At 48.2% G+C, this 11,484-nt stretch overlaps 1 protein-coding gene across 1 annotated transcript; it reads left to right on the top strand.

The window, feature by feature from the left end:
* The first annotated feature begins 3,573 nt into the window (after positions 1-3,573).
* Positions 3,574-11,432, top strand: glb1l (galactosidase, beta 1-like). The gene is made up of 16 exons (XM_056288992.1): positions 3,574-3,821; positions 4,802-4,971; positions 5,073-5,223; positions 6,142-6,202; positions 6,283-6,377; positions 6,972-7,152; positions 7,265-7,323; positions 8,284-8,405; positions 8,573-8,613; positions 8,752-8,870; positions 8,996-9,070; positions 9,214-9,303; positions 9,429-9,542; positions 9,791-9,922; positions 10,182-10,409; positions 10,671-11,432. Exons 1-16 carry the CDS (start codon positions 3,756-3,758, stop codon positions 10,872-10,874), a joined length of 1,908 nt encoding a protein of 635 aa, XP_056144967.1. The 5' UTR covers positions 3,574-3,755; the 3' UTR covers positions 10,875-11,432.
* The last annotated feature ends 52 nt before the right edge of the window (positions 11,433-11,484 follow it).

The following is an 11,484-nucleotide window of genomic DNA, read 5'->3' as shown; positions in this document are numbered from 1 at the left end:
TAATTGGTCACATGGCAAAATGAGGCTCACAGCTGACCCCGTTTTGTGGGTGTAATGTAACATGAACGGATCACTCTGTTCATTTGTATTACTAGACTTTGACCCCCAAGTTAGAGGAAACCAGAATTTATTAGATTAAACATTTAGACGACATATTGAAGCTGTGTAAATAATTGTGAGAGGCACTTTATGTATTTTGCATCATTCAGTAGCAGTACTCAGGGTTCCAGAAATTATGGCTTTTCCATCATTTCAATCCCAGTTGCAGAGAACCAGAAATTGTTTTATCATTGCGTACCAGTAGTCAGAGTAGGTGGTTTGACACCAGATCAGGATCAGAGGCTGCGGTAATAACGTGTTTCACTTTTTCAGTCCATGATGAAGGTGATGAGATCAGGAAGAACCCCACCAGCGGTCGCAGGCACTGAGCAGGGGCCTCTGCAGCGGGGGCCCCTGCTGCAGAGGCCCCTGCAGCATACAATGTAGATTTCAACCCAAAGAATTTACCCCAGAGACGTTAGTTTTTATCCACTACACACTACTGGTGTGGTGGGTAAACTGGTGGTCAGTACCAGTATTACATATTATAGCGAATTCGGGGAGCAACCACAGGAACTGCCGCGGCCGGGACGCGAACCCGTATCGCCCGCACCGCGGGAGACATCGCTGACCGCTCGACTAAAGGGTCCGACCCGTCAGCCAGTGGCCAACGTGTCTACTGGTGCATGCACGGTACAATATTCTGCAACGTTCAGCGGGCTACCAGTGAATGATAGTGAGCAATAATATCAGGGACCTATGAGGCCTAGCTGTTTCCAGGTCTAGCCAGTGCAGCGTCAGTTCTGTATCGGGGCTCTGGTCTAGTTTACCTCCACACGACCCACACCCTGCCTCGGCTCAGGCTCAGGCTCAGGCTCAGGCTCAGGCTCAGGCTCAGGCTCAGGCTCAGGCTCAGGCTCAGGCTCAGGCTCAGGCTCAGGCCTGTCACTCAGTCCATCCCACATGACAGTCTGACGCTGCTTACATGTGTCAGCGGTTACACGTGGCTGGGATGTGCTACACAACTGATTTCCACACATCAGTACTTACAGACCCTCGGACTGCTGTTGGCAAGTTAGTTTATCCAGAAATCCTAAACACTCGCCGAGCACAAGCAGGAACCAGCTGAGGGGGACCAGCCCAGCCTGCGAATCCTCCCGGTCCAAACTGCCCTCCTTTGTGCATCCCGTGGCCTTGTCCCGGCCGAACAGAACAGCCCCAGGCCGCACAACACGCCAGTTCTCCTTCAAATGGGCCGAAAACGCAGGAACAATCATTGAAACGTCACGATGACGGAGGCAGACGTTGGTAGGCAACATGGCGCCCGTCAGCCACGAGACAGGCTCTCAGCCAATCACAGCGCGTGTTACAAAGCTGAGAGGATGGCCGGCTCTATACACGGCGCTGATAGGTTCAGCTCGTCTCCATGGGCACCAGTGTAGCAGGTACGAGTACTTCAGCACGTATAGTATTTGAGATATTAATGAATACATGTGCTCTCCCATAGACAGCCAGGCAAACAATACTACAGTGAAATATCCACATGTCAATAAGTAACAGATAGCAAGATAAAAGAGTAGCCGCCGCGGCACACGTGTGCTTCCCATGTGAACAGCGGAATGACGTGTCTGTCTGAGAAAGGCTGAAAAGACTACGAAGGGAAACAAAGGAAGGAACAGCGAAGCAGCAGCCACCCAGGAGCCATAAGCAGCAGGGAAGGAAACACGGCGTCGCCCACACGGGGGGGGGGGGGGGGGAGACCCGCACCGGGTGTCCTAGGTCGCGGCGACGCAACCCTTCTCATCCGGGTGTCTGTGTTACACTCCGGTGTTACAGCGCCATCTGGTGTCCTTTAATATTAATGTTCTCATATACCGCTATAGGATGGATGAAATACTCGGATCAATAATGGCATGAAAATGAAATGACCATGTGATAAATAAGTGGCGCGGCGGATGCAGAGCCCAGAGTCTGCAGACGGCCCGGCAGCTGAATGGACCGGGGACGCCCGCTGTAGGGGTCAAGGGTGAGGATCAGTGCTCACATGAATACGTCGTTCAACATGTAGGGAAAGACACACACACACACACACACACACACACACAGAGCGAGAGGGGGGGGAGACGGGGGGTGCGGGGTGCAGGGGAGAGAGACGGGGGGGTGCGGGGGAGAGAGACGGGGGGTGGGGGTGCAGGGGGGGCAGGGGAGAGAGACGGGGGGTGCAGGGGGCAGGGGAGAGAGACGGGTGGGGTTGCGGGGGGCAGGGGAGAGAGACGGGGTGGGGTGGGGAGGGTGCAGGGGGGGCAGGGGAGAGAGACGGGGTGGGGTGGGGAGGGTGCAGGGGGGGGCAGGGGAGAGAGACGGGGGGGCTACAGGGGGTGCAGGGGGGGTACAGGGGGAGAGAAGCTTACGTTGCGTGGCTCCTAAGCGTAATAAAGAAACCCCTTCGTGAGCTGGCTGCTTTGTTCTGCAGCTGTGTCAGGCACAATAGCAGCTGCTCACATTCAGCCTACTTTGTGTGGGAAGTCAGACGGCGTTTGGGACATTACGTGTGTGTATCATTATCATTATTATCATTATTATTATCATTATTATTAGCATTATCATTATCATTATTATTATTATTATTATTATTATCATTATTATTATTATCATTATTATCATTATTATTATTATTATCATTAGTATTATTATTATTATTATTATCATTATTATTATTATTATCATTATTATCATTATCATTATTATTATCATTATTATTAGCATTATCATTATTATTATTATTATCATTATTATCATTATTATTATTATCATCATTATTATCATTATTATTATTATTATCATTATTATTATTATTATCATTATTATTATTATCATTATCATTATTATCATTATTATCATTATTATTATTATTATCATTATTATTATTATCATTATCATTATCATTATTATCATTATTATCATTATTATTATTATTATCATTATTATTATTATTATCATTATCATTATTATCATTATTATCATTATTATTATTATTATCATTATTGTTATTATTTGACAGCAATCCTCTTTTCTTTGTGTCTTCTTTACAGAGACAGGCTAACAGTACATCTATAGTTTCCTCTGACACACTGGACATTCATGCCTCGTCATCACGGAGGACTTCACACTGCAAAAACAGATCTGAAAAGAAAAACAGATCTGAAAAGGAAAACAGATCTGAAAAGGGAAACAGATCTGAAAATAAAAACAGATCTGAAAATAAAAACAGATCTGAAAATAAAAACAGATCTGAAAAGGAAAACAGATCTGAAAAGGGAAAGGAAAGGTCAGACACACACACACACACACACACACACACACACACACACACACACACACACACACGCGTGTTTTCTGGTTAACACGGAGTTAGTTTATGCAGTACTGCTTTGGGAGGGGTGCGCTTGTTTTGGACGGGGGGCGGGGCGGGTGGTTATCTGGCGGGGCTTAGGACCCAGCGGATCCCAGCGTGGCCGTCACATGACAGTGATTTTGAAGTGCGGAGGTCGCAGCAGCAGCAGCAGCAGCAGCAGCAGCAGCCGGGCGGGCGGCTGGTCCATGGTGGTCGTCAGGGAGGAGGCCGCGGGCAGCAGGGCGACGGCATGAGCTCGGGGGACCCGTGAGCTGTGGAGGAAGCTGCGGGTGTCGTGCTCCCAAGGAAGGACACGGTGGACATGGACGCGAGGATCCTGCTCTTCGTTGCAGTGAACTTTGCCTACTTAACTGTAAATGGAAACTTGGTAAGGGACGCAAATCAGACGCTCAGATGAGGTGCCGTTAATTAGCTAGGCTGACGTACAAAGTTGGGTTGGAGTCACGTGTTTGTTCTGTGAAAGGCTGCAGGGGAAACGAGCGGTCTTGGCTTCCCATCACCGGGCCATGAAGTCCGCAGGGGGGGAGGGGGGGGGGTCGCTGGAGAGCAGGGTATACATGGAGGGGGGGGGGTCGCTGGAGAGCAGGGTATACATGGAGGGGGGGGTCGCTGGAGAGCAGGGTATACATGGAGGGGGGGGGTCGCTGGAGAGCAGGGTATACATGGAGGGGGGGGTCGCTGGAGAGCAGGGTATACATGGAGGGGGGGGTCGCTAGAGAGCAGGGTATACATGGAGGGGGGGGGTCGCTGGAGAGCAGGGTATACATGGAGGGGGGGGGTCGCTGGAGAGCAGGGTATACATGGAGGGGGGGTCGCTGGAGAGCAGGGTATACATGGAGGGGGGGGGTCGCTGGAGAGCAGGGTATACATGGAGGGGGGGGTCGCTGGAGAGCAGGGTATACATGGAGGGGGGGGTCGCTGGAGAGCAGGGTATACATGGAGGGGGGGGGGGTCGCTGGAGAGCGGGTGGCCCGCTGGAGAGCAGGGCATACATACATGGGACGAGGAGAAGCAGCGTTTGGGGCAACCCTCAAGCCCTGGTTCTGGCCTGGTTCCGCTCGTGTGAGCAGTGCGTCGTGCTCCATGTTCTGCAGCATGTGCTTTGCTCAGTGAGCCACATCTCCTGATGCATGACTGCCCCTGTGACCGTCTGTCACAGAACCATGTGCTCAGGGCACGTCTGGGACCAGGGCAACCACATTACATACATTACAGGGCCTACAGCTGCTAGTGGCATGTTACTGCACAGCAGGCACTTGGAGTTGGTGACAAAAAGACATGGCATATCATAATTATAAAAACTGTCACGTCATACCAATTATGCGATGAAATGTTCCTCTCTCACAGATCTCTGGGGGCAGGACATTTTCTATAGACTACAAAAACAACTGTTTCCTTAAAGATGGACAGCCTTTTCAATACATATCAGGCAGCATCCACTACTCCAGAATACCCCGGTACTACTGGAAGGATCGTCTCTTCAAGATGTTCATGGCCGGCCTCAATGCAGTCCAAATGTAAGTGAACGGCTCAGGTGGATGAACACCTTTCTCATCACCGGGCCAGGGACTCGCTGATGTATGCTGATAACAGATATCCACACTTTTTGTCCATACAGATACGTGCCCTGGAATTTCCACGAGTCGGTACAAGGGGTGAGTAACTTCTCAGGGGACCGTGATGTGGAGCACTTCCTGGATCTAGCCAATCAGACTGGCCTTCTGGTAATCTTGCGTCCAGGACCTTATATCTGTGCAGAATGGGAAATGGTGAGCTCTTTTACCCTTTACTCTTTTCTCTTTTGTCAAGAATCAGACTTATCACTTACTCTTTGTGCAGGGCTGATCCCAAATGGCATCCGGATGAGGGCCACTTCAGGCAACGATGTGACGCTGGTGGCCTTCTTCTGGCCCTGACGAAATGGATGTGAGCCTGAAGTGGCCCACATGTATAATAGCAAATATGGCCCAAAGATGCCAAATCAGATGTGGGCCTTTTTTGGCAAAGATGCGTTGCTCTGGGCAACATGTAATCTGGATGTGACCCTGAAGTGGCCCGTGCGGTAAATGGTGAATATGGCCCAAATATCACAAAACAAATATGGGCCACCTTTGGCAAATATGTGGCACATGTGGCATTGCTATGGCTTGGTTCTGGCCCAGATCTGGCAAACAGGAGTGGACCGCCCAAGTACCATCATTCCACGCGGTGTGTGGAGCCGGATGAAGTGTCGGGTGTGGGACGGGTCCGGGCCACAGCAAGTTTGCTATCTGGGATGCAAAGTACTAGTATTACTTTTCATTGCTTTTGACTTGCATTTGAACTCAAAATTATTATTTCAGAACTGATAGTTATCAATCAGTGATTCTGTAAATGATATTTTTCTCTGTTTTGCCTCAATAAACAGAAAACAACATTTAATGAGGGCATAGAGAAACCACTTGGAGATATTTTTGTCCCAAGCATCATTGGGTAGCAGATTTTGCCTTATCGCATGACAACCTATTCTGGCTCTCTGACAGTCACCTGATCTTCAGGAATCTAAATCGATTCCTCTAAATGCATCCTGTCTGGATATTTGCATCATTTTACTGCTGCTTTGTACTTCATACAATATCCCACTTGGGATATTGACATGTCTGTTGTTTAAATCACCTGAAAAACCAGTCTTTCTTCTCCATTTCCAGGGTGGATTACCAGCTTGGCTGCTCGAGAAACCCAACATCATACTCCGCTCTGCTGACCCAGGTACAATTTCAACATTCCCCTCACTTCTCTTATTTGCCTTGTCTTTCATTGTCATGCTGACTCATGTTGCTCTGTGTCAGATTACTTGCAGGCAGTAAGCAACTGGCTGGCTGTTCTCCTCCCAAAAGTGAAGCCATGGCTCTATACGAACGGCGGTAACATCATAGGTGTCCAGGTAGAATAGTGCACAAGTGTATGTGAATCTCTATGGTATGGCATCCAGGTAATGTAGCGGTCTATTCCTTTGCCTACCAACACGGGGATCGCTGGTTCAAATCCCCGTGTTACTTCTGGCTTGGTCGGGCGTCCCTACAGACACAATTGGCCGTGTCTGCGGGTGGGAAGCCGGATGTAGGTGTGTGTCCTGGTCACTGCACTAGCGCCTCCTCTGGTCAGTTGGGGTGCCTGTTTGGGGGGAGAGGGAACTGGTGGGAATAGCGTGATACTCTCACATGCTACGTCCCCCTGGTGAAACTCCTCACTGTCAGGTGAAAAGCAGCAGCTGGTGACTCCACATGTATGGGAGGAGGCATGTGGTAGTCTGCAGCCCTCCCCGGATCAGCAGAGGAGGTGGAGCAGAGACCGGGACGGCTCAGAAGAGTGGGGTAATTGGCCAGATACAATTGGGGAGAAAGGGGGGGGTCGCTCTCTCTCTCTCTCTCTCTCTCTCTCTCTCTCTCTCTCTCTCTATATATATATATATATATGTACACACACACATACATAGAGCAACAATGTGAGTTGAATTACTCGTGTCCCTTATCTTCAGGTTGAGAATGAGTATGGAAGTTACTTTGCTTGTGACTACAACTACATGCGGCACCTGCGGACTCTGTTCCGTTTCTTCCTGGGTGAAGACACGGTCCTGTTCACCACCGATGGAAACACAGACAAGGAAATGACATGTGGGACTCTGGAAGGAATATACGCCACTGTAGATTTTGGCACAGGTTGGTGTTTTTCGCAGACAGGGTATAGAAGTATCAGCATCTAGTTCTTTGTGATTACTTGTAAGTGTTTAAATAGCGATGTAAAACCTATGACGTCTTTTTCTTTACCCAGACACAAATATAACACAAGCCTTCAGCCTTCAAAGGAGATTTGAACCACGGGGCCCTCTGGTGAGTTACACGTGAATTCACAAGCTGAGCTAACCTGCAGCAAATGTAAACTATTCTTTCCATATCAGAGAAAAAAGACTGTTTCGTTTCACTCACGTTATTTACACGACGTTCACACGGTGTCACGGACGTCCGGGTAACGTGGCGGTCTATTCTGTTGCCTACCAACACAGGGATCGCCGGTTCGAATCCCTGTGTTACCTCCGGCTTGGTCGGGCGTCCCTACAGACACAATTGGCCGTGTCTGTGGATGGGAAGCCGGATGTGGGTATGTGTCCTGGTCGCTGCTCTAGCGCCTCCTCTGGTCGGTCGGGGTGTCTATTCAGGGGGGAGAGGGAACTGGGGGGAACAGCGTGATCCTCCCACGTGCTACGTCCCCCTGGTGAAACTCCTCACTGTCAGGTGAAAAGAAGCGGCTGGTGACTCCACATGTATGGGAGGAGGCATGTGGTAATCTGCAGCCCTCCTGGATCAGCAGAGGGGGTGGAGCAGAGACCGGGATGGCTTGGAGAGTGGGGTAATTGGCCAAGTACAACTGGGGAGAAAACGGGTGTGGGGGTGGGGGGGCGGAGTCACAAATGGCTACAGAAACGTACGAAACAGAACAAATCTAGCTTAAAGCTGAACTGCAGAGTTTTCCATGCAAACAAACGCATTCAGAATTTCACTTGCACAGACATGGGGCGTGTAGTTAGAGCCCACTGACTGTGTCATCACCTAAGTTATTACCGTCACATTACCCCCAGAGTTTATAAAATCTCCGTTTTTGATGTTCAGAAGGCTCCAGTGTTGACATCCGGCTTTGGGGTTAGCTGTGTTAGTGTTTTAGCTGTGACACGGGGACCCACTTTGCTCCGTAGCGCTACCAGGAGCCAAAACCTCTGCAGTTCACATGTTGCAAACCAAAACAAACAAGTGTTCTGTGGTGTGAAATGGTTGTCATGGTTGTTGCTGCTGCAGGTAAACTCGGAGTTCTACACCGGCTGGCTGGATCACTGGGGAGACCAGCATGCTGTGGTTGAAACTCAGAAGGTCAGCCGCATGCTGAGCGAAATGCTGTCCATGGGGGCCAACGTCAACATGTATGTCCCCCTAACTTAACTCATCTAGGAGCAAACTCAGTCACGGCCTGGGAATGACCATATTCAGCTGAAATTGTTGTTGAAACCCTCCGGTGCGCACCTCAAAACAAGCGATGTGATGATGAAAAAAAAACACGTGAAACGTTCTACCGCTTCTCTCTTTTCAGGTATATGTTTGAAGGAGGGACTAACTTTGGTTACTGGAATGGTAAAGTCCTGTGATTTATTTCAGTGTTTACATTTTGCTGTTCAGTCATCTTCACCTCATTGAGACAGGGGTAAAAAACCCACACAAACCTTGGCTTGAGTTTCCGCTTGTATGTTCTCTTGTTATGTTGGCTTACAGGTGCGGATCATGACACCAGATATCGCTCAGTGGTGACTAGTTATGACTACAACGCCCCGCTGTCTGAGGCAGGAGATCCCACAGAGAAGCTGCTGGCCCTCAGAGAAGTCATTAAACTGGTACCGCTTTGAACATAGCCCCCCTTCAAGCTTATTAAAGCCTCATATTGCTAACCGTGTCTCTGTTGTAAGGTATTTAAGATATTTTTGTTGATTTTACGACATTTATAAATGTTTTTATACAGTTCAGAGAAGTTCCCTCCGGTCCCATGCCACCTGCAACTCCGAAGTTTGCTTATGGGTTTGTGACTCTGAAAAAGGTATTGTCAATTGTCGGCATTCTTGCTAATGAGATTAAATGAGTTTCGCAACACAGAACTTCTCTGATCAAAAACCATCAGATATGGCAGCTGCATCAAAGACCGAGGGAGATATCACATATATTATTTATTCCCTTTTCCAGGTTGGAAACATCAGCAGTCTGTTGAACACTCTCTCGCCCCAGGGCCCTGTCCATTCCCAGTACCCTCTGACATTTGAAGAGATGAAGCAGGTATGGTGCCTCTCTGAAGGCAAAAATAAAATAGGAGAGCTTGCACTCTAATGACCGTGCATCTCTTGAATCGTGGAGAACTTCTAGACTGTTGACTGTTACCACATCGTGTCCATTGTTTCTAGTACTATGGGTATATGCTGTATAGGACCAAACTGCCCAGGGACCTCTCAGAGCCCACGCCACTCATCTCACCACTGAATGGGGTTCATGACCGCGCATATGTGTCCACCAACGGGGTAGGTGATAACAGTGAACTTTTGTTGTCTAGCCAACAACAAAAGTTCATTGTTATCTTTTGTCTGTTAAACTGCCAGGTGTGGGGGTACATACACATGAAGTTGAACACATATATAAAACAGTTTAACGGGCAAAATATGGGTTATCTATACATTTTGCTATAATCAAGACATCTACCCAGTGTGAGCATAATTGTGTGTGCTGTTAAGGCCATTATCAAGGTTTCCCCCTGTGCACCTTCGAGCAGGTGTTTCTGGGCCGGCTGGAGAGAGACACCATACTAGTGATAAACGTCACCGGCCAGCAGGGAGACATCCTGGACATTCTCGTGGAGAACATGGGCAGGGTCAACTTTGGCAGCAAGATCAATGATTACAAGGCAAGAAACCGAGCCAATTTCCACAGAGAGCAATCACAATCCTGTTTCACACATACACACACAAGATAACGTTTTGTTTAATGCCAACGCTTTACGTGTCCGACGGTGTGCCGTATAGAGCTGTCAGACAGGCTGTAAAACTGCTGAAATTTGAGGTAATATGAGGAATGTCTGGGGAAAGCAGACTCCCCGCTCCCATATTTTGTTGTGAAACTGAACCAACTTCGTGAACAGATGATGACTGTTGTGTGCCCTGCAGGGCCTCTTGAGCAACCTGATCCTGGGTAAAGATGTGTTGACGGACTGGGAGATCTACCCTCTGGACATTGATGGAGTCATAGAGCATGGATGGCCTCATTCAGACCATCAGAATTCCCCCCCTGGTCCTCAGACAGAGCCCTCCGCTGGGCCGGCCTTCTACATGGGGACCCTACAGCCCAATGGTCTCACATGGGATACTTTCCTAAAGCTCAGAGAATGGACCAAGGTAAGCTCATCCATATATCCCCCTCCGACTACTTGACATACACTCCAGCTCATCTTTCAGTCGACTCTACATTCCTGCCTTGGCTTGCTTCATTTTTGTTAAGTTTTGCAGATCTATTACAAACATGATTCTGCTCAATTAAACTGCTAAATCGTAATGTCACAGTGAAAGCAAATAGCAACTGCATCCCCAAAAAAACATTAAACATTACACCCATAATACTGATAATATGTATGGTATGGTTGTCTTCTTTCTCCTCAGGGTCAAGTGTGGATAAATGGTGTGAATCTGGGCCGGTACTGGCCAGCCAGGGGCCCTCAACAGACTCTATACGTCCCGGGACTTCTGTTCAGCACCACCCAGCCCAATAACATCACAGTGCTAGAGCTGGAGAGGGCCCCGTCAAACTTGCACATTTTATTCATGGATCGGCCCCAGCTCAGCAACACAGAAACATGGTCTTGAAAAGCACCTTGTATCTTAATCGGCATCAGATGAAATGGCATCTTTCAGAAATGACAGACATTCAGTTATCAGCAGTTTACACAGCAGAGTCCATAGCAACCCTACTGAAGATGAGTTCTGACTGAAGGCAAAGAGTCAGCCAAATCCAGCTGAAGAACGAGCCAATTGCTCAGGGTAACAAACGCTTGATCCAGCACAACTTTTGCTGCATCCGTGTTATTTGGCATTCGGAGTTTTTTTGACAATCAGTGTTTGGTTAGTAGCTGTTTTAGTCAACATGTTTTGTTGTGTAAAAAAGCAGCAGTTTGGCTTTCAAGACTTACATAGGAGCTTGCAAAATAACTGACAAGTTTAACAGGAATTGTTGACTTGATTTTTTTATTACATCTGATTTATTTGCTTTGTTTTAAAATGGTGCTTTGTTACCCAGAATCACATAAAAAGAAGCTCATTTCAAGTGTCTGCCCTTGATGCTGACTAAAACAATTAAATCTTTTTGACTGAAATGGAGATCAGTATTTTAGCAAGCCGCGGAGCCACAACGACGCTTTTAGTCGCGCAAAGCCCCTTATTCACAGTCACTTGTCCGTTTCTTTGAGGTAACTTGGTA

Source organism: Lampris incognitus, chromosome 11 (genome assembly GCF_029633865.1).
Source record: "Lampris incognitus isolate fLamInc1 chromosome 11, fLamInc1.hap2, whole genome shotgun sequence".
NCBI classification, from domain to species: domain Eukaryota; kingdom Metazoa; phylum Chordata; class Actinopteri; order Lampriformes; family Lampridae; genus Lampris; species Lampris incognitus.
This window is presented reverse-complemented; position numbering and strand designations above follow the sequence as displayed.